The sequence below is a fragment of the Cyclopterus lumpus genome, chromosome 25 (genome assembly GCF_009769545.1).
Source record: "Cyclopterus lumpus isolate fCycLum1 chromosome 25, fCycLum1.pri, whole genome shotgun sequence".
Classification (NCBI taxonomy): Eukaryota; Metazoa; Chordata; class Actinopteri; order Perciformes; family Cyclopteridae; genus Cyclopterus; species Cyclopterus lumpus.
This window is the reverse complement of record NC_046990.1, coordinates 6,811,419-6,835,632: the sequence shown is the minus strand read 5'-3', so window position 1 is coordinate 6,835,632 and position 24,214 is coordinate 6,811,419. Positions and strand designations below refer to the sequence as shown.

General features: G+C 45.9%; 1 protein-coding gene across 1 annotated transcript in view; it reads right to left on the bottom strand.

Annotated features, from left to right (window-relative positions):
* Positions 1–24,214, bottom strand: part of LOC117727940 (vacuolar protein sorting-associated protein 13B-like) — a 305,167-nt gene that overhangs the window by 121,908 nt on the left and 159,045 nt on the right. The window contains exons 25-31 of the mRNA XM_034528491.1: positions 21,662–21,868; positions 17,073–17,244; positions 14,944–15,058; positions 10,823–10,889; positions 8,346–8,618; positions 7,859–8,015; positions 7,064–7,175 (exon numbers count right to left, since the gene is read on the bottom strand). Coding sequence (XP_034384382.1) covers positions 7,064–7,175; positions 7,859–8,015; positions 8,346–8,618; positions 10,823–10,889; positions 14,944–15,058; positions 17,073–17,244; positions 21,662–21,868 — 1,103 coding nt within the window. The remainder of the gene's footprint in view (positions 1–7,063; positions 7,176–7,858; positions 8,016–8,345; positions 8,619–10,822; positions 10,890–14,943; positions 15,059–17,072; positions 17,245–21,661; positions 21,869–24,214) is intronic.

Sequence of the window (24,214 nt, the reverse complement as noted above, 5' to 3'; positions counted from 1 at the left end):
TTTCCTCCGCTCCGCTCTCGTAACATTAGCTACACAAACAAACCAAGTCTCTCTCTCTCATGGCTGCAGAGGCAAAATGGCGTTCCGACCCCCCCCCCCCCCTTCCAGGAAACCAGCCTGCATGTCATATGATATGCTCGCCGTGTCGCGTGGGAGACAGAGGAGTCTATCTATCACACCGGTTCCCACTGAAAAGAACGACAAATATCACTTTGTGGAAAGAAAAAAAAAAAAAAAAAAGGTGAAGGGGGATATATTCCGCCCTCAAAGCCACAGCGGTATTCAGTGGCTGAGTCTAAACTTCCTGTTCGCATTACGACACGTTGTCCAGAGGGGCCGTTTCAACATGAGCCCCTGCCGAGCCCACACTCCCAGGCTCATCTGTCGGCTCTGGGCTGGCTATCCTGTCTGAATAAAAAAACCTAAATTCCGGGGCAAGCTTTAATAAAAGGGGGCGTATGATTTACCGTGGGCAGCGGCTGTCCCCCGTTCTTAAAACAATTTGATGTTGCATTAATCCTGAGTGTCAGGGCCATGTGAAATATGTCCGCAGAGTTTACCAGCACCAGGTGTTTCATTTGCTGGACTGACAAAAAAAGAAAAAAAGAAAAAGAAACTCTGTTTATCCTGGCTGACTCTGCGATCCTTGCTTATTTTATCTCCGTCCTCTGCAGGAGAGAGGGAGAACATTGGGCGTGCAGCGAGAGAGAAATGATTTACAGTTCACAAAGAAAAAAGGTGTAGCTCTCCTCATCTCAGTTGGATTTCCTCATCCTCCCCGGCCCCGAACAGAGCCCAGCGGGCCTCGGACACAGTCTGACTGACCAAATCTGTTGAACTATTCGCCACTTTACCTCTGTTTGACTGCAAGGTGGGTCTGATATAGAGTGCCTAAGGAAATGAGTCAGCATTTTTGGAACATCCGGTTCCCTCGTGTCAAAGTCAATGGGTTTTATGAATGGGTATCTTGGTGAGAGGCCTGAAATAAGGTCTGTGGTTGGCATGCAGATTTTATATTTATATTTATATATTTGAAGCTTGTAAGCGTCTTAAAAAACACGGTGGCTTCATGCGGCTAAACGCTTACTCGCAGAGCAAAATGCGGAATAATAATAAGCAATTCTTTGCCACAAAGCCTATTTTCTGCAATAATCCAAAAGTCCCAGTGGCATTTTGTGGAGGGAACCGGTGCCAGGCGAACTTCCTGGGTCATCTCTGCAGCCCTCTATTCGACTCCTCTGTTGTCAGAGTCAAGGAGGCATCAAGGCTCAGTGCTATTTATCCCCCTTTCTTCCCTAAAAAGCATATCATTACTGCTGAACTACCATATGATAATGATGCACATTTGCAATTAATGCAACATAACTACATTCATGTTAAGACACTGGTGTAGCACCAAAAGGGATTGCTGTAATAACATGTATTTAAGTCAATATACTCACATGAACCAGCTGAGAGAGAGCGGAACAGCTAGTTAGCCAAACAAGCACCAGAGCAATGAAAGAGATTTACTAAGTTGGTTTTGGTTTTGCCCACAGTTCTGCGTTAATGACACGCCAGGGATATTTTCACAAAAACACAAAATGTAAAACTTGACTGTGGAGTAGAGATCCTCCGATTCTATTTTTTTTAAAAGCCTGAGTGTGGAGGGCGTAAATAGATGAAGATACATTTGATTCAACGGTTTGGCTGGGTAATCCCCACAGACACCACTTGGACTGTCCTAAAATACTACTCTGCACACTCAAAAGTACTGGGGAGCAATGTACTACACGGAGAAGTTTTACAACGTATTACCAAAACGTGCTTTTGGCGCATAACAAAAACACATTTATACTCATTTCTGCTGCTCTGCGGTGGCAGCTTCTAAAGATCACACCAAAGCCTTCTTTCAGTGCGGCGATACAGATATTACGATCATTGCCATCGCTGCCACTGAAAGGAGTTTATCATTAAACCTGCTCGGCAGCCAGGGGGTGGGTGGGGGGTTGAAAGCGAGCCCCTAAATCAGTGTATATAAGTGTAGGCACTGAGTGTCACTGTGTGTGGCCCCCGAGCAGCTCCTCTCCTCCGCCACCGCAGCGGAGCAAAGCCAACGCACTTTTTCTCTGCTGGTGTAAACACACGGGGAAATGGGGCACTTGGCAGCCGACCGGAGTGAGTGATGAGACAAGTGTGCACTGAAGCATCTAATGAATCATTTGCTGGGAACTTGGGGGGGCTACTTTTTTTTTTTTTTTTTTTTTTTTTTTTTTTAAATGGAGGAAAAGAAAGATGAGGAGGAAGACAAGAAAGAGGGGGATCAGCTGAGAACTAAAAAGAAGAAAAAAAGAAAAAAAATGGCATTTCAAATGAGAAAGAAGAGAAAGTAAGTGAGCCGCAGCTGTCCAAGAGACGCCTGAGAGGATCATTCTGTCTTCTGCCCCGATGTGAGGACAAGAGATTAGAATGCATTAAAGTGGCAGGGTCTCCTAATCCCGCCACTAAAGCAGCAGCAGCAGCGAACCCCAGTGACCGGCGGTGAGTTTACCGAGGTGTCCGCTGACGCTGGGACAGGTCTGCACATTCGAGCACGGCCCGTGAGCTGCTCCACACTCAAACTAATAGAGTACAAGTACTGCTGCTACTGAATGAACAAACAGTGACGGCTATGAAGATTAGCAGATCTATTCATGTAAAAATACGTTATATATTCAGTACAGCCGAGTGTTTATAGGAACCAGGTCTATTGAATTCTTTACATCTATATTTCTTAAGAAGTTATTGTTATTAAAAGGGACTGTTGTATGTCTAAAGGACGGTTGACCCAAAATATTGTTCCTCTTATCTGTAATTGATCAATCTAGATTGATTTGGTGTGAGCTGCAGACGTCGCGGTTTCTTGGCGCTTAGAGCACCACAAGGCTAGCGCCATATGGTCCCATTATATTGGACATTCATCCTCATTTTTCACCAGCAATATCATTTTTTTTTTACCAGGTAAGAGGAAAAATATATATATATATATATTTTGTATTTATTTTTTAGGATGACCTGTCCTTTTAAGTTCTGCAAAAAGTCTGAATTGTTAATTGGATGTGCTGGAAGACGTTTTCTCTAAATCTGTTATTTTTCACATTTCAATTCTGGATATTAATATTGTAAAAAAATATGGATACGTTTACTGTAGAAGACAAAGAACCACGACTGCTCCCTCAAACATTTCGAGTGGGCATGAAAGGAAAAAAAGAGAGGAAGAGACAGTAAGAGTAAAAAAACAAGTTGGGGACGACATAAAAAGGTGGAGATGAGGCATGATGGAGAAAGAGTGAGAAGAAAAGGAGATAAAATTAAGAAAGAAAGATAATTAAATAAAATGCGAGACATATTTTGGAAAGTGTGTGAGAAAAAGACACAGGAGGAGACACGCCGCGTCAACTTGGCCCAGCGTCATCGCTGACGCAGCGGCCGTGTCTGCCGTTACCGTGGAAACGCAGGCATGCACGCTAATCCAAACTAAAGAACAAAAACATATTTTGACCCCCCCTCCAGTCTCCCTCGGACAGACCATGAGGTAACCGAACATGTGATGGAATCTGGAGCTGTGTCATCGAGGTGTGGGGATGTCGGGAAATGGAGGATATTTTAAGCCCAAACACAAACATACAAACACACGGAAACATGGGATGACACATGGATGCAAGCATGGTAAGAAGGGAGGGGCAAAAAATAAGTCATCTATTTTTTCTTTGGAAAGTTGAAAATGATGTTCAGAAAGCAATAATTCGACATAACATTCATCTTCTTCTCAGTAATAGATTCAGAGGGGGGCTTTCCCTGTCTTTTTTCAAACTGCTTCTGTATTGAAACACTGATTTATGTTGTAAAATCAGTAGTTTATAAGTTTATAACAGTGCCATTTAAAAGAAATGTGCGTGGGAAACCATGTACAATATTGTATTGAATGTAAAACATTTTTAATTTGTATTTGTTTTTAGGCAAGAAAGAAAATATATTTAATGTTTTTTTTAAAAACCTGGCTAAAACACAATGAAGTGTTTCAATACATTTTCAATGGACTAAGATAATGGCAAAAACATCCAGACACGTTAACATTCATCCTTTGAAAAGGGGGACACATGCTACTTGAAAAGAGCGCTCTCCGTCCAGCCCGGTGTACAAGAAGCTTTCAATTTAAGTGTTCCATGGGTGCAAAAATTGCATTGGGGAAAAAGAAAAAGAGAAAAACAGAGCGAATGAGAGGAATAAAAAGATCTGTGAGATTTTTACTGAGGGCCCAAACCACAAGAAAGCCAGGGGCTGAATGCATGCTGGACATTCCCCGGGCCGGCGCTCATGTACTCGGAAAAAAAAGGCCGCTTTTTTTTTTTTCGAGGCAGGAAAATGATTTCAGCTGTGTAAATTGACAGCGGCCTTGTAGCTAAAGACGGAGAAAGAGAGAGAGCGGAGGGGAGAAGCCTGCTGCCGCTCTGTGTCATAATTCCTGCTCTGCGGAGAAGCAGCTTTTTTTTGGGGGAGACAAGATTCAACATCACACGATCAAATGGAGCGGCGTTAATTGTTACCAAATGAACCTGGCGGTGGATAGCGGCTTAGCTCTCGCGGCTTAGCTCTCGCGGCTTTCCAGTCACACAGGTTTGTTTGACCTTCTCTGAGGAAATCCATCCGGGACAAATGATAAATATACACGCTGTGGCCTGCAGGTTTGAGGGTGGAAGGGAAGCCGCGGGGAGCTTTGAAGTGTGTCGAAAGCCGGTGTTAGCTCGACGCGCTCCGGTCAGGGTGTTTTTACACACGCTGGCTATTGGAGCCTCCACTCTGGTCTTCTCTCGCAGGGTGGCATTTACAGTGAATCCTGCTTGTAGACGCCGCGAGGCGATCATTTCACGTACAGTTAGACGATAACAGCGCGGCTGCTCGGATCCGTCGTTCAATTATGACAACGGATGTAATTAGCGGCGGGCTTTAAAAAAGAACTGCACCAAATGGACATATTTCTCCCCACGGACGGTTCCAGATTGTAAACACGCAGAGGATCTCTCCTTCGCAGATGAAGCACGTCGCGGGGCGCCGACTCCCTAATGCCAGGGTTATCAAACATGTGACCCCGGGAGTGCAAATGGAGATGTGACCGTGGGAAGGTGGTGAGGATAATGCACGGTTGGACATAAACACAGAGAGCGGTCTGACATAATTCCCGGGTTTCGCTGCTGAGGGGGAAGCGGTGGCTCTCGGCTTCTGTGTGTCGAGGTTAAGCCAATGAGGGCGTGTTTGTACACATGGCCACTCCTCGTGTTTGTGACAACAGTGTGTGTGTGTGCGTGCGTAGGTACAGGCATGCGTTGCACATCTGGGTGTGAATGCATGCCTGACCCGGGCGGAGCGTCGTGCGCACACACCACACACACACACACACACACACACACACACACGTCTACAAGCAGATGTGGGTACCACAGCCGCAAGAGCCGCCGACCTTCTAATTACCACAGGCGGAACATTACTGGCCAATATGGGGGTAAAATTGCATGGCTGGTCTCAATGGGTTTTTTGTGGGGGGCAAAAAAAGTCTTGAGAAAAGCTCCAGATTATTTTCCATGCCCGCGAGATCGTCAATTATCATCCGATATGATAACGACACGGCCGACATGTCAACAAAATAAATCTAGGGAACTAGTAGCAACAGAGTTGTTCCTACCCATTAGCTGTGCTAACTTGCACCAAAACAAAGGGCAAACATTTCAACACAGTGCACTGTGTGAGACTAGAGGGGATGAAGAGAAAGACACATAGACACTCCCCAAAAGTCGCAGCAAAACAGTAGCTATGGTTACTGATCATTACCATCTCTGCACCAATGCATCAAACAAGCGACTGAGCGTGACATAGCTCGGCTCCGCTGGAAGACATTTGGACAATGTTGGACACCTGAAGTGGCCTCTCCTCTCCTTTTCTTTATTTTTCTCCACTTCACGTCTCGTGTCAACTCACATCTCACTTGCAGCTGCACAACGCATTTTTATCTCCCTCATTACATGTGTTTGCCAGCTCCGTATCTGCCCGTTCACACAATGCTCTTTCTCTCTTTGACCGACACACACACACGCACACGCGCACGCACACACACACACACACGCACACACAGTGGGGCTGTGGTTTTTGAGGCAGCTATGACACAATCCAGATTCTTTTAGCTGCCTAGAGGAAGGAAAATGTGTTTTGTGCAGAGCTATTTCCCTCAGAAGTCCAGATTTTCCCTGCCTAGTTGCTTTGATCCACATGGCACGGTGGTGAGGGGTGAGGGGGTGGGGCTTGTGTCAACAGTCTTGTTTTTTCGGCTGGAGGGCCAGGCAGACCCCCAAGGTGTCACTCATTGCTCCCTGTCACTGCTGCAGCCGCTTGACCACTACGTGGCGCTGCCACTCGCTGTGCCCTAAAAGCCGCCGTGGAATTGGACACACTTGCCTCACAACAGCTTGTATGGAGTGCTTGAGGCCAAGAATGGCACCTTTAGTGGACTGTGGTCAAATAGCAAGAGTTGTGGTGGTTTAATTGGACCAGCGGAGTTCTACTTCCTGCACGTTATCTAAAAGAAACATGCTTTTAGTCTTATTTAGATCGTGAGGTAGTGGTCCGCTTGAGCCTCTTGTGGCGGAAATGTAACACTTTTTTTTTACCCCACCTGTTTTCCTAGGCCCCCCAAAAAAAAATTATTAAAAATATCATAACATACAAAAATGATCCTGGCCAAACTTGTAAGAACAGTTGCACAAAATGGATCACCAGAATTTGTTTGTTCTCACTTGCCTCTCAGAGCTTCTGTATGAAGCAGTGAAAAAAAAAAGATGTGCAAGCAGAGGAGAAGGGAAAAATACCATTGGTTTAAAATTGGTACTTGTGTGTGTGCGACTGGTTATAACATATATAATCCCGTTAGAATTGCATACTTACTACATAGATTACTTTCACAACAAACAAAACAACTCACATGGTTGACTTAATATTGAAAACATTGAATATCCATTGTTTGTCGAGGTTGTAGAGAGAAGAGAGTTGGTCTTACTGGTAGATGTCTTTTCTCAGCACGGTGCGGGTCAGGGGGTTATCGGCCTGAGGAGCCATGCTGAGGGAGCCCAGCTTTAAGACCAGGGTGTCCTCTCTCTTCACCTGGGGATCTAGTGGGACACACACAATCAAATATAGGGGAACTTTATTCGGTGCACCTGTACAATCACTGCAATTCAAAGCAACAGCTTTTCCATAAATTCTGCCTCGACGGAGTTTATAATGATTTTGCTGAGCGTTCTTTATGACTTTATTGTCTATTATTGAGGTTGTCGTTTGCAGTAGTCTTGGACTGGACTCCATTATTTTGAGAGGTGTCACAATATTACACCTCTCAATAAAGTGCAGTAAAGTATATATATATATATATATATATAAAAAGTACATTTATTCTACATGCACACTTTTCCAAATGCTTAAACAAATGTGAACCCCCACAGTGCACATGATACACAAACGTACGTAAATAATGTGGGACGTGAAGACAGCGCGCGCACACAGACACACACACACACACAGACACAGTCACACACACAGCCTTACCACTGTTAGTCATTACTACAGACAGACAAGGATTTGGTATTCTGTACGAGTGTATATAACTGTGGTTCAGAACCTCAACTTTTTCTCATAGCAAATGTCTAATGTGGTGTCTCTGCTATGTCTGGTCGGCCATGACGGGGACTTTCATGCAGGCACCACAGACGAGAGCAATCTAAAACCCAGCCTGTGACCCAACAGTGTCCCATTGTTTGTTTTCCATGTGAAATAAAAACTCAAGCTCTTCTCTAACCTGACGCCGCGTGCTTGTCCGGTGACCCGGGGCAGAAGACCCGGATCACGCTGGTGTTGATGTACATGAGAGGCAGACACCGGGAGGTCAGAGTGTGGCTTCTCATCGGCTGACCGGTGGACTTCCTGTGCTCCCTGTAGCGCCTTGGTACCGTGGCCTGGAGAGACCATAGAAAGAATACAAACAATAAATTCACAAGATCTGTTTTATTTATTTCAGATGAAAATACTAAATAAAACTGCAAGAAATGTGAGTTTCTTTAAGATTTCAAGGAAAACCTGGAACTTATTGTACACATATGCATTTTTCCTTTAACTAATGCGTCATATTTCTTCTATAAATGCCAATTGATTTTTAAATGATTGTATATTTTAGTTCATTTGACACTAAACCTACTGTACATTTATCAGTTTACCATAGTACTGCAAACATTTATTTAAAAGAGAAGCTAAAGTTACAGGAAGTGACAGACGCCCGTTTGTCCTACTTGGAACACCCCCGCTACGGTGGCCAATAAGGGACAGGAGAGCACCACATCGAAGGGCTGTGCTGTCAGTAGGATCTCTCGCAGGTACTGAGGCGCGCTGTCCGCCAGGGGGTCCGCGGTCAGCCGCTGGCTGGCGGTGGTGGCGCCGCCACGCGCCGGCCGCTCGGGCCGGGTGGTGAGTTTGTGACGGACGTTTTTGGTGACGGCCTGGGTGTACGTGATGGACAGAAAGCCGTGCTGCTGGTGGGAGCCCTCCAGGACTTTGGCTGCAGTCTGACCAGTGGGCAGACGGGAGAACTCATTACACGGAGGGGGGGGGAAACAATTCCACTGTTCAGTGTCATGGCTGAGGGTGAAGCCTGACTAAAAATAACATACCTCTTGACTTTACAGTCGTCTTAGAGTAAACATTCTCCAATCAAATGACCTATCTAACATCTTCATCAAGAAAGTGGGCCAGATACAGCAAGACTTAAACCTCAGCCAAGTTCCCACACACAACAAGCCAAGCTGAAGCTACGAGCGAAAACACTTTGAGAACAAATGTATTGAAATTGAGTTTCAGTCGTTTAGATTGGATGCTCAAATTATGCATAGCGTCTTATAAAAGCAATTGATGGACTGCAACTGAACTCTGAGGCGGAATTATTTCAGGTTCGTCAGATGTCCAATGTTATGGGGGATTTGCAAAGCGAATGCAGGGTAAAAATCACTTAAATACACATTGAGTCCGAGAAAAATAATCTGCAACTGTTGCATGATTAAAGAAAAGGCAGATCTGCTAAAGTCATCGGTGTAAAGTCTGCTAAAACATCCAGTAACAGTGGACTTTATAGCTGCTCAGAAAGTCATTTATGTCTGTGAAGATGTCTAAAAACATCACATCCATTTGGGAGACTTTCTGTAACAAGATGTAAGTAAGTACATACAAAAAGACATTGAGAGTACCTCAGAGTTCAAGTTTGGTATGTAAGTTTTTTAAAGCGCTGTGTAAATGATTTTATTAATTTGTTCCCATGTCTATAGTTTAGAATCGGAGGTTCGTTTTCGAAGCCACATTAAAATAACAGTTTGAAACCAAATCAAACTACTGGCTTCTGGAACCTCTCTGAGGAGCCACTGTTACTGGAGGTCAAGCAGGGTACAACTAAAAAAAGGAGAAGAGCCGGATTCTTACAGGAGGGAAAAAGCCAGAGAAGTGGCTGAAAGATTCTTGCTTGCTGACGGGTCGAACCAACACAGTGCGTCTGTTCAGCTTGTCAGTGCAAGAGAGCACCACTCCTCCACAGCCGCCCGAGCTCCGAACACCCTCCTCCGTACTGGAGGTGAGGAGAGGAAAGGAGAGAGGACGAAGGTGCCGAAATGGGACAGAGGAGGCAAGGAGTCACGCGGAAGATATTGATTGAAATACAGATAGAGAAGAATTTGGGGGGGACACAAACAGGGAAGAAAAGAAAGAAAGACATGAAACCTCAAGATCATTTGGGGGAAAAATGAAATATAGAGCTGATTAAAACCAAAAGGAGTTGAACCAGCTGACATATTGTGGAATGGTCTTATAAGATTCAGTAATAATAACAACATGTTGAATTCTGGGATGAGCAGTATTTTGAATGGGAAAAAGCAGGCTACAATTTACAATCCCTTAAAACCCCTAACCTGTACACGAGATAAAAGCTGTTACTTAAGCTAGTGTACATTATCCAATGCTTAATTCAGTTGATTAAAAGACTCTGCTATATCCAAACAACCCACAATGGGTCAAATGTGGCATATTGGTCAGTGTTCCTCTGCCTCTGACACCGACGCAGAAGCACCTTTAGCGTGTGTGCGCACCGCAGCAGGCTTACAACCAGAGCGAGGTAACGGGCAGGTGGTGCTGATGGATGGTTCTGAACAGGAGACCGATGCTCTTTACCCGACTTTTCGTGATCCGGTAGTCTTATGTGTCGTGAGCTCATTTTGAAAAGACTGTGCATGTAACGACCGGATATTGACACGCCGTCCCTGACACTTACTGACATTAGACGGTCACCTAAAGTGTCACGGTGTGAAGGAACACTGACCAAACGCGGGTATTTGACAGATTGCAGGGAGAATATGTTGATCCAACACATTACCATGCGTTAGGTACCAGTATAAGACCATCACCAGAATAAGTGTTCATCAACAAGAGAATGGAGGCTCATGTCCTAGTCTCCTCCCACCCACACAAACGCATGTCACCAGATTGTATTGGCTTGATTATAGCCAATCAGAGCCACTGGAAAGACAGGGGAATGTTATGCCGTAAATTAGACTTATTTGCAATTTTATTTTGTCTTCATTGAAGTTTGAAGGTGTATCAATGTATTATCAATGCTTTTCATTTATGTTCCTGTCTGTCCAGCACGAGCAGAGACGAATGCCCTTGATTAGGAGCAGCAGAGGCACCGTGTATACAGGCCTACGGACGGCTGCGATGGCAGAAGCCTCACCACGGCGGCCTCCTTGCACTGCAGAATGAGTCCTTCATAGTAGCCAGAGAGCAAGCCCTGCCCTGGCCTGGAGAGAGACACACAATGCTGCGCTTAACTTGGGCATCTGGGAGTTCTCATGCTGTTGTGGCAGAGGAAATCTCTTTAATGGCTAAATTAAAAACCACACACTGATACCAACATTTGTATCAAACGTGCAGCAGCGGCGGCACACATTGAGACTTAAATGCAGGTTAATTACGTACGGAAAACTGACATTATGATTACATTTCAGACCGTGCTTTGATATATTAATCATAATGCAACACATGTGTTAACTTGGGGAACTGATATGAACAAAAAATCAGATTATTGATTATTTTGGTGACAATCAATCTCCTCCCCCCCCCCCCCCCCCCCCCCCGTGGTGGCCCCTCCGTAGGAAGCAGAAAGCACCTGTGAGAAACAAAAACACTATACTACAGAAGACAATACAACACACACAGAGTTGTGACGGTACCTACAGAATGCCAAATCATGCGCAACACATGTATGGCAAAAATGTTTTAACACAAAGGGAACGATTCAACACCATCCGCATCATATCTTTTACGCCCCCCCCCCCCCCCAAGCAGGATACTGAGAGCTCCTTGAGAGAGAAGGCAACTTTCTGCGTGTGCCTGTGTGAATATCTCTTTTGTAAGAGTGACCAATGAACATGGACCCCCCACAAGCTCTTCGTTTCTCCAATCGACCCCCCCCCCCCCCTCGGTTCCAATCCAGCCATCCTTCGCTCCGAGCCATTTGGGGAACAGCTGGAAGACATCAGCTCCAATCTATGTGAGCAGCTCCTTGGAGCCAATAAGGATGAACTGTCACTGGCCGTCCCCTCTCTATCGCTCTCTCTCTCTCAGCACCGTTGCTAAGGGAGACCTGGCTAAAACAAGGAGAAGCAGCAACTTCCTAATTTCTAATCTTCCTACTGGAAGGGGTTCGCCGCTCCTCCATGAGTTATGAGCCCTCACACTTACGGACTTCCATGAGCGGCCACCCTTTTCTTTCTTGGTCCACCTCCTTTTTTGATGTAATCAGAGATTTAATTATATATATTCACCTCACATATTTTCCTGCCATTTCTATTATTCCATTAGTTTTCCAGCAGTGAGATAGCCTGAGGCCGGATGAGACATTTTTTCTCTCTGTCAGGCTTGATTTAATTGGACCCGCTGCACACAAATAACCTGGGCTGGGTGATGACATACCTAACAATTATCTGTTCAGAATGATTAATATGGACCTCGACCCCAGTGAGCTCTCTTGTATATGTGGCCGATACAGATTAGAGTGGGCCAGGAGCCCTGAACAGCCATGACTAGAACCTGGCTCGGATGATGGAGTGCCTCCGCCTGCCAGAACTTTGCTTGGTTTAAAAAAGTGTGCTGAGACCACGTTGTTAAAAGCACATTAAACTGAAATAACCTAGAAATAAGTAAATTGACCCATTATCTACTTAGGGAGTCATAGAGGTCTACTAAAGAGATTATGGTTTGGCTGCGTCTCAGATGCAATTGGACACACACCTGTGGCGAGCAGAGCAGCGTGATGTAACGACCCGCGACACCTTTACGCTCTGAAGCTGTCTAACAACTGACATTGTCCTGGCTTAGGTTGATTCTCCGTACTGGGTGGAACACATGTGGCCCGATCATAAATCAGCCGACTGCAGCGAGACAGGGAGGTCTACGAGACGCTTGCTGGACAGTCAGTTTGAGATGATCGACGAGCACACGGGGGGGGTTAGCTGGTTTCCTAAAAACTGGCAAATCAGAATCTGCATCTATTATCATATCAGCTTCGAGAGCACTGATTGCTAACGACGGGGTTTAGCACGGGCCAAGGAAGGCCAAGCGCCCCTTCCATGCCTGGCTCGATCCAGAAAAGGAGGGACTTGTGTGAAAATGTCTACTCGGGCACGTAGGCTCACAGGACCCCTAAAAAACACGTGCAACATGCCGGAGCGTTAGAGATCGCTGTTTCATTATCTCCTCAGACGGAGACAGAGGAAATTTCCTTCTGCTAAAGTGGTCCCCCTCCCAACAGAACAAGACCTCAGGCACGTACACGCTCAGAGCCGCTGACTCCATCGCCGAGGTACGTGATCGAGGCTGGGTGGAAGGAATACAGGAAAAGATAGGTATTTAAATATTGAACAGAGGCCGCCCTTTAATTGATGGGAACCTGTGTGTAGGGTGTGTGAAAAATATATACATCTTTAGTTACAGCTTCTAATTCCCCCAATGCTGCAATATGGTCTTTCGTAATTTCAGCTAAATTATCCCATTGGAACTTGACAAACACAGAGATTTCGGTGGAGATGCAGTGGAAACTCGCCCGGTGGTTTTCCTTCCCCAAACAACATGTTGATGTTTCTGCGAAATCGATCCAGACACCGCAGACTCAAGAGTAACGGACTGACGCGCAGTACGGACTGAACTCTGCGCCGTGAGTCAGAGTTGGGTCAGCCCAGAGCCCGTTCAGTGTGTCCGTCTGGCTGGTTTTTATCGGCCCGTTAGTCCGTCTGCGACAGCTGTCTGGAAAGACGACGACGCAGAGGTGATAATCTGGAAGAAATCCCCCGTCTGAGCACAAGTGAGAACAGCTAATGTATTTGTGGTACTGGTGGTGAAGTGTGTGTGTTTACACTCTTGGGCCGTGAGAGCAGGCAGGAGGACCTGGTGGACAGACTCTATCACACGGTCCTTGAGCTGGAGGCGTCCGCTGTGCCATGACTTCAGACTTGGATCACAGACTCTATAAAAGAAGTGGACGTAGCAGTCATGTCATCACCCATTGGGTTTGTGGACTGATGTTTTGAAGCCTCCATTTCGCCATCGCCATCTTGGCTTTTTGCAACAGGTCAACGGGAGTTAGCATATTTGGACTTTAGAGGAATGACGTAGAGACGCCGTATACGTCGACCTGTCAATCCCCATGTAGCCCCGCCCTAAAGCATACCCTGCTTAGAGTCGGTAGTAGAGTCATTGTATATAGACTTCTATACAACCAGAGGAGTCGCCCCCTGGTGGTCAGTAGAGAGAATGCAGCTTTAACACATGAAGCATACACTTCTATACAACCAGAGGAGTCGCCCCCTGGTGGTCAGTAGAGAGAATGCAGCTTTAACACATGAAGCATACACTTCTATACAACCAGAGGAGTCGCCCCCTGGTGGTCAGTAGAGAGAATGCAGCTTTAACACATGAAGCATACACTTCTATACAACCAGAGGAGTCGCCCCTGATGGTCAGTAGAGAGAATGCAGCTTTAACAAATGTAGCATATCTTCTATACAACCAGATGAGTCGCCCCCTGGTGGTCAGTAGAGAGAATGCAGCTTTAACAAATGTAGCATATTTTCTATACAACCAGAGGAGTCACCCCCTGATCGTCAGTAGAGAGAATGCAGCTTTAACAAATATAGCATATCTTCTATACAACCAGAGGAGTCGCCCCCTGGTGGTCAGTAGAGAGAATGCAGCTTTAACAAATGTAGCATATCTTCTATACAACCAGAGGAGTCGCCCCCTGGTGGTCAGTAGAGAGAATGCAGCTTTAACAAATGTAGCATATCTTCTATACAACCAGAGGAGTTGCCCCCTGGTGGTCAGTAGAGAGAATACAGCTTTAACACATGAAGCATATACTTCTATACAACCAGAGGAGTCGCCCCCTGGTGGTCAGTAAAGAGAATGCAGCTTTAACACACAAAGCATATCTTCTATACAACCAGAGGAGTCGCCGCCTGGTGGACAGTAGAGAGAATGCAGCTTTAACACACAAAGCATATCTTCTATACAACCAGAGGAGTCGCCCCCTGGTGGTCAGTAAAGAGAATGCAGCTTTAACACACAAAGCATATCTTCTATAGAACCAGAGGAGTCGCCCCCTGGTGGACAGTAGAGAGAATACAGCTTTAACACATGAAGCATATCTTCTATACAACCAGAGTAGTCGCCCCCTGTTGGTCAGGAGAGAGAATGTAGGTGTTAAGACACTTCCGCATCGGCTTCACTCTTCAGAACCGGAGGTTGCCGCCTGACCTGGATGTACATACGTGTTTACATGTACACAATGTACTCTACCTGCATCTGTGCTGGTCGATGTTGAAGCTGCCAACTTTGCATTTGATCTTTGTATAGACATCCTGGACATCCACTGAGGCACTCAGGTCTTCTAGTTCGCCGATGACACAGATCTCTGACAGAAACACACAAGCGAAAAACATGAAGTGAACCACAATGGAAAGACACTCAGGTAACTTAATTGTTGCCGCCCCTTTGAGTTGGTTGAAGCACGCCGTATGGCCATCATTGTGCTTGGCAGATACAGCTGAACTCTGACTAGAGGGAGTCCATGTCCATGTAGACTCTACTGTGTGTGTAGTCATTAAAATGTATGTGCGTGCCCCCAGTGTGCAAACAAACCCACCCACTTTAGGCGGACTGATTCACTTTGTACTGCGCCGAGCCCACCAGCTTAACTGTTGCTGTGTCCCTCTCGTTGTTTCCACAAGAGAAAGTCCCACAATGACAGGCTGGCTTGGGGAAAATGGACTTCATGCATATGAATCTATGGTTGTTATTGTACTGTTGCCGCAGAGGTTCCCAACAGGTTATTAAAATTGAAACACAAGGCATGTCAGCTTTTTTGTGGAAAGAACTCTCCGAGCTGTGAAATACTCATAACTCATGGCCTCCGAACTTGGCGTTGATATTGATCTATGAGGGTTTATTTAAACTCAGCTTGTAAGTGTGTAAGGTCTTAGATGGTTCTTCTTAAAAGAAGAGCACTGATTTGTGCCTTTAGCAGAGCCTCTGGAGCCTCACGCTTGAATTTCTACCTCTAATCTTCCAACACATAATAGCATAACACTAGAGCCCAGGACCAATGCGTCTTGGAGTGGCTCTTTTTTTCCCCCCATTTCTCTGGAGAGACAAGAATCTTATTTCCTTTTGCAGTAGAAAAACACATTACATCATAGCAGATTGTCTGCAGTCATGACTGTGGCTCGCTTATCTCCAAGAATGTCCGTGTGACATTAGGCATCTAATGTATCGCCTGCACACAACTCTTGTTTTCAATAACATGCCGAATGTGTTGCTCGCAGAGGATCCAGAGGGAAGTTCATCTTGCTGCTCAGATGGTGCACATTAAGCCCAAATCCGAAAGCAATGCCTATTTAGGATGTCTCTAAGTCAAACCATCTCTGTGAGGTCCTCCGAAACATTCCCTTTCCACCATTCAAAGACCTTAAGCCGGCCGATCTGCTTGGCAGATGCTAAATATTACAGCCACCAATTAAAGGTAAATCTAGCCTTTCATCGCCGCAGTAAATCTAAAGGGGAGAAGAGGCGGTTCGCTTGGGATTCATCATCCATTTATTTATTTGTCTTTTCCGCTCCAATCCCTCTTTCTCCTCCAGCTGCTTTTCCCTTCCAAGTGCACAATATGTGCGAGAACAGGGGCGGGGGGGGCGGTGGCTTTAAGTGTCGATGGACTGTGAGATCTCTGAGCGGCTTCCTGCACTCGTTCACACTGAGACAATTGCAAAAAAAAACCCAGACGTGAGACTTTTCTTTCTGTTGTCTTATTCCACAGATTAATCGATTAATAACAAATGCTATGCTAATTCAGGCAGTCACTGCTCATAGTTCTTCTTCAATGGTTCCATCCTTCTGTTGCTGCTACTATGAACATGTGTTTAGAACATATAATATATACGTGTATATATGAAGTGGACGTAGCCGGCGTACCGCGACCCATTGGTTTGTCAACGGCAGTTTTGAAGCCTTGAGTTCGCCATCTTGATTTCTTACAACCAGTGAAGGGAAGTGATCATATTTGGAGGGACGCCGTGTTAGACACGGAGCACATGACTGGTAGCGACTGTCAATCGCCTTGTAGCCCCGCCCTAAAGCATACTCTGTAGTATGGTCTATTTGACTATAAATTTACCATAATTTCTGTCTTAACTTATAATGTATGACTTCTATACAACGACAGGAGTCGCCCCCTAATGGACTTTAGAGAGAATGCAGGTTTTATGGCACATCTGCATTGGCTTTACTTTTAAGAACCAGAGGTTTCTATCTGGTTTAGAACAGCTGTGAATTAGCGATCAGCAACAGAGGTTGGAAAAAATAACTGAGATTCATTGTATTTGAAAAGAAGGAAAAAGAGCCGCAGGTATCACGTGGAGGTTAAGCAGTACCTGTGTTTTTAGCAGCTTGGTCGGGAGCAAACAGTTTGACTGTGACCTTGGGTAACATCCACTGCATCCAAAGGCTGACCTTCCCGCTGGTGCCTCCGATGCTGCTAGTTTTCTGCTCCAGAGTGACAGTGTCGGCAAACAGGCCGTCATCTCCAGCCGGCACCGAGTCGCCCTAGGGAGCCAAAACAGGATGTGTTCAACCAGGGCTGGTGACAAGACATGATTTAAGTATCACCAATAAGGCAATAAATTGATATCAACAAGCACATACTGACTCAAACTCAAACTTCTCAGAAAATCGGATCAAATTCAAACCCGAGGACTGGAACGTCAGTTCACAGCAGTCAAAGAGACCAAAACAAGAAACAAACATTTCATGAAACGAGTTTGTGTCTGACTCGTCAGTCGGTCCATCTGCTTGCGTTGGTGTCCTGCCATGTGTTTGTGTGAATGTGCGCTCCAAAGTGTCGTCGCCATGCGAGGAGCCGCCAGGCAAAGCAACCGCCGGCTTCATCCCTCCTGCCTCTTGGAGCGTAGATGACATCAGTGTCTGGTGAGCAGAGCTGAGCGACGTGGTGGTGGTGGTGGTCTGGGGGGGGAGGGAGGGGGGGGGGGGGGGGGGGGGGCATTGTGTGGTGCTGTCACTGGTGTTAACCCCAAAACTAAGCACCACGTGACCTGCTTTCACTCAAGTGCGCCAGGACGCACACATCTCGCAGCTGGGGAGAGAATAAGAAGTGAAGTGTGTGGGGGGGGGGCTCTTGTCTCATTACTGGGGCTTTGGCAGGACATCGAGGATGACAGCACTGAGGGACAGTTTTGTATTCCTACATGCGCTCTTCCTGGTTTCATCTGTTTCCCAAACTATCTATCTGAGCGACTGGGTGAAAAGCCTGCAAACAAACAATATGGCAATCTGCCGTGCTGGCAAGGCGGGGTTTCACTCTTTCCACAGGCCCCCCCCACCCCCATCGCGGCGCGGTAATGACAGATTGTGTCATGGTTGTCGAGGCTGGCTGTGGTCAGCGAGATTATCAACCATCTCAATTAGAAAGCCCACAGCTGCTGGGCTGATTACAGCGTCTTAAAGAGGGTCCAGATGAGGGAACTATGTCCCCGCTGAGCATCTGGGGGAGGAGGGTTGTAGAATGAGAGGCCCCATGTTAAATTGCAAATCTAATTTCATCTCACAGTTGAGGGTGGCTGACAGCAGAGCAACGCAGATATATAACAACGCATGACAATGATATAAATAAATGAAGGATTATACTGATTCAGAAATAGATTCGACGTTACAGCGTGTCGGGGGCCTCTAGAAACAGATGAGAAGCATGCGCTCCGTGGGAAGCATTATCGATTGAAGAATTTAAGAGATTTTCAATCAGATAAAATGCACCAGAAACACAGGCACAAACTTGGCAAGGCCGGAGGGCACTGAAAGCTCTGCAGGCATGGGAAATACAGTCCGGTACTGGATCAACTACATCGTTTACACAGTACACTATATAACATGATTTTAAGCTTCATCAAACTCAACATGATGAAATTAAATACTCTCCATATGGACAAAAATACCAGGCAAAAACGTAATCACGTAATTCCCCCAGAAATAGCATTTACTCCAGTCAAGTGTCAAGCAGTGTCATTATGTGTTTCCATGGAACCAAACAGCCAAGGTGTGTGTGTGTGCACGCGCGTGTGTGTGTGTGTGTGTGTGTGTGTGTGTGTGTGTGTGTGTAATAACGGTGACTGGCACAGAGTAATGTGAGCCAAGTAGTAATTGTGTTCAGTCAGTCTCAATGAGAGATATTCTAGTGTCAACTGCCATTTGGGGACTGATTATTGTTGAGTTGGAGTCAAAACACGGGCCTGCCTGTGTGTGTGTGTGTGTGTGTGTGTGTGTGTGTGTGTGTGGTTTGGATTGTTTAGTTTACAGTTCTGGCCGGTCGGTAGGATTAGACTCTGTAATGTCATGTGTGGAAACAGGAGCCAGCCGCTGGCGCTGTGGGAAGCTCAGACCACTGTGTACTGTAGCGTGGTTACACGGAGCATCGGACACCCAACTGCTGCTGCTCGCCAGCCAGAACCGCTGCTGTCACTTCTAAACTCGTAGTCTCTCCGACAAGAGACATTTGTTTTTTGTTTTTTTTAACAGGGGTCAGTGAGAAAAAGACATTTTAACATGAGTGTATTCATTTTGGAAAGTTATTAAAAAGATCTTTTGGCCTTTAAGTGGAAGGATATGTGACTTTAAAAGAGAGAGAAATCGCCGACATTTGGAGAAAAAACGCAATTAAGAATTTCAAGGGAATTTAATCCATACCTGGAATTTTAGACCACTTGGAAAACCCAAATTAAGAAAGAAAGTTGAGAAAAGGCTGCGTTCTCAAAAACTTCCCAGCACTGTCATTTTGCATGTTACGATCACATGGTGTCAATGACAACATCCACAGTCAGTGCTGTTAAAACAGAAAGAAAAAACAATCCACTGTAAAAACGAAAAAACATCACTAACAACTTCCAAAAAAAAGTTCATGTTTTTATGATTGACAGGAACTTCCTCCTCCTCCTCCTCTTATGAAGGTGAGGCCTTGAAGAACACATGTGGTGGCATGGCTCAGTAGAGGTGTTCCTAAACACACACACACACACACACACACACACACACACACACACACACACACACACACACGCACACACACACGCACACACACTCTGAGAGAGAGAGAGATATTTTCCCACACCTCCACAAAGCCAAGCTGTAAAGTATACAGTTTAATTCCTGGGCCCCTGCGGCATAAACGGCCCGAGGATCCCGGGGTTTATTTTCTTTGCAGAGTTTGTCTTCGCTCATCATCCACCCCAAACACTGGAAGACAACAGCAGGCTGGGGGGTGTCGGGGAGAGGCAAGGGGGGCAGATCACAGGGACGGGTGGAGCGAGAAGAACGGATTTAGGGACAGGTGGGAGGGGTCAGTGATGAGAGAAGACAGAGCGAGAGATGCAGGTCAAAGCTGCAACCAGTGGACCATGGTGTGTCATATATACATGTCACAGAATATTGTGTGGACTCAATAGCTGGGGGGGCCGGGGGGCTGCTGCCACTACTGCTGAGACTTATCAAAACAGCTCCTACATTCTTGCTCAATCACCAAGCCTCCCAGAGGACTAAACACTTCTACCAGTGTTTGTACTTAGGTAAACAGTGACAAGTGGGCTGTCGGGGGGCCCTCGGTGGCCTTGTTACAGACGTGCTATACTGTCGCCGCCCCCGTCTCCCCCCCCCCCCCTCGCCGTTGCCGAACTGAACCGCTGCCACTTGTGACGCAAGAACACACGCGGGAACAAACGCAGACACAGATGCCCGTCGACGTATGAAACACTTTGCTTTCCATGTGTGTGTGTGTGTGTGTGAGTTCTCACACGGACACTTTATTGGCTCCCGGGGTGGTATGCTGTGACCACCAGGGGCCTGTCAGCAATGTGAGGCCCCTTGGTGGTCGCCTTGCATTAAATCCCAGTGCTAGGTGCCAGCGCTTAACAACACAAACACTCATCAACACGGGCATTTTGACTACTTCACAGAAATGTACACATCCATATTACGCAAGGCCCCGGTGTCTAAAGCCCCCAAGGCCCTGGACCCCCAGCGAGTCACTGCTGCTGCTACTGTAATAACAGGAGAAGCAGAAAAAGACCTCCACATTGTCATCACCTAGAGGCAAAGAGGAAAACACTTAGCATTAGCTGCTGCCTCCTACACAACTCTGAAGCTCATACCTGCACGCACTGCTACGGGGTTAGATATTCTATCCCAGCAACAAATGTAAATACAGGTTATTGTTTTCTCTAAATTAAGAGGTTTATACTCAATCAAGGCCCAGCTTACATGAATCAAACACAGCTCACAGCCTATCTGGAGTATCTGTAAGAAAAACAAAGAATGTACCAAACACAAGCACTGATGAGATTTTTCCAGCTTTGAAATTCCTTCCCAAACAAAACAGATTTCTTTTCAGACACATTGCATGCGTTAGCGCTGAGTCAACTCTTCGAAACAATAAAGTCACCGCCCCAAGCAGACACGGTGCAGCTCACATCCATGCCTGTCCAACGTGTCATCACTTCCTCCTTTTTTTTTTTTTTAAATCCTGTTAGACGGTTGTGCGAAATTGCCTTAATCAGGCATATGCATTCATAAGTTATCAGTGACCTTTGATCTTTTTTTAAATTTGGGCAACCGCATTTTGCACAAATGCTTTCTTGCATTCATCAAAATCAATGCAAGAAAGCATTTGTGCAACATTTGGAGAAACAGAATGAATGACGACAGTTAAAAACATTGATACTAATAATAATAATGCATTCTATTTGTAAGGCACTCTTCATTCAAGAATCTCAGAGTGTCATACTGTGTTGTAGTGTGGAAATATGGTAGAGGGGAGCAGCAGCAAGATGAGTAAATATAAATAAAAGAAAAGTCGAAGCTTTTGTTTCTAAGAAGAAGAAGAAGGAGAGGGAATAAAAACTAGATGTGCAGATTCTAGAATCCCTTATAAAAAACACGTAACCGACCCAATTAAACAAACCTCGGTGGGGGAGCCAAAATCTGCAGACGGGCTGCAGGTGCTGGTGTCCGGCAGCGCGGTGCCGGCACTGCTGCGCACCGGGGACGACGGGGCGGCACCACCGGCGGGCGGCTCCGGGATGCTGGAGGTCTGTCGCAGGATGCCGTGCCTCTGAAGACGAGCCCACGTGGAGGTCCAGCTGAGCAGGAGCTCGTACAACAGCTGAACCTGGAGAGAGACAGAAGCCCTTTTGAGTTGTCGTTCTTCACACCGGCCGGGATGAGGTGAGATCGGATGTATGGGGGGGGGAAACTTTCTCTTTCTCCCCACACACGCATGAAGTCGGCTGCCTTCAAAGATAGACCTGACGCACCACAAGAAGTCTTAATATTTGAAACCAGATTAAAATGTGTGTTTGCCAAGCTCTGACTCAAGCAGCTGCACTGGGCAGTTCTCGTGTGCTTCTTACTTCTGAGGCCATTAGCATGATTTGATTTTGGCATCTTTTAGTTATGCGACACTAAACTTAGTGAAGGAGGAAATATTAGCCATAAACGGACCACGACATCCATCCCCGTGTGTTTCACTCTCCAGCGTAACGCTCTTTTAGACAAAAGGTCAGGTGTTCGTGTCTTTAATCGACTATAAGATTATTTGAGAGGCACAGCGTGCTCATGCACGTGCTTCACAGTGAACATTTGTTATCCATAACAACAAAAAGTCCCAAAGAAACAACCGAGAGAGGAAAGTTCAGTTGTGTCATCAACCCCCCCCCCCCAAAAAAAACTCACCACGGTTCGGAAAAAACCGAAGACTCGGCGTCAAGTGTTCTCAACTATTTATCATGTGTTCACATGAATAGAGGGCCTGGGCTTTAAACAACAACAAAGCCAAAAACAAGAGTGGAAAACATGAGGGGCAGGCAGGGGAATGTGATGTGATGCTTTTGGTTATTCATGCGTTCACCCCGTGTTCTTTAGAAAAGAGGAGAGAAGAGAGGGAAAGAGAGAGAGAGAAAGAGAGAGAGAGAGAGAGGGGGAAAAGAAAAGCCACGCTCTTTCACAGTGAGCTAATTTCTGGATTTCGAACGCTTCGCTTCTGCAGCCAACTGAGCCCTCAAAAGTAAAAAAGGTGCACGGACACATGATCGCACATGCGGAATAGCTCTCTCTCTCCTCCAAAAAAAGTTCTGCACACACGCCTGTTAGCGCGCACATTACAGGGAGGCCCTCCATAAATAAGCATAAATCAAAATGAAAAGCAGCACAATACATTACAGCTGGGCCATTTTCAAACATGTCCAGGAAGAGCCGCTTACGCCGATCCGGCGGACGGCCAGGGTGCAGGGGGGGCCAACAGCTGTCTGCCATACCCGACTGCAGCGCCGTCAGGAGAGGCGCTGCTCCATTGCTCCCCGTCCCTGAGAGTCCTGGAAGTCCTACCAAAGCACAACAAGGCCTTCTGCACTCAGCAGCAGATGTGGAGGAAGCGACGAATGCCCAGAGATGAGAGAGGGGGAAGGGGTGAGGCACAGCGGGGCTCTTTAGCAGAGTCTGGATCTCAGTCGCTGCTTTTCACTTTTTACCCGTCAACTAATTTGTTTCATGCACCCTCTCATATTTTGTCTGCTCCTACCACACTCAATCATTCATATCTTATCTTCCCTCTGCCATTTGCTCCGTCCTACACCTACTTCCTGCTCATGATATCCCTGAATAGTGAGTCATTCATAAAAACAACACGCAGATGAAAGACGGGGACAGCATGCGGGCGGTGAGTGCGCCGTGTTCCTTCATCTGAGCAGTACGTTTACGCAGAAACTTCACGGGAAGTAAAATGTCGTTGAGTATGCGTGGTAGCTGAGCGCGTACATGTGTACGGCTGTATTAGTGTGTATGTGTGTGTGTCAAAGGTCAAAGCAAAGGCTGGTGGTGTGTGTGCTGATTTCAAGGTGGTCCTGATAAGGTACAAGTGCAGCTATAGCCCCATCCTTCTGACAGACACACTTGTACTAATGATACTCAGTGAGCACAGCACTACAAGGCCACCTGCCCATTGATGGGAGACGCTACAGGTGAATAGGGTACACACGGTAACACATACATATCACCATGAAACTTCCCCAGTTGATTACTTACATTAAGACAAATATATTTTGCATTACAAGTTTTTGGAAATTGCATGTTTAAATACACAAATGAGGCATAATATTATTACATATGTGCTAATTCTCATACATTGCCAGAGCAGAAATCTGAACGTTGGATAAAGCCAGGTTCAAAGTTCTTGTTTCATTCCTTTAACATATTAGAGTAAAAGGTTTTTAGATATCTCTTTGTATCACTCCATACATCTGGAGATAATGTGAACAGACATTAAAATAATCAATTGAACCATGTTTTAGTAATAAAATGTTGGATAATTCAGACTGTGAATGATATGTGAACAAAGTTCTCAGAAAAAACCTTCAGACTATAGAGAGGAATGAAACTGGAGAGTTTGGTGGATATAAGAGCTGCTGAAGTGGTGATTTAAAATCTGATTTAAAAATAAAAGAAGATATGTTTTAAGTAA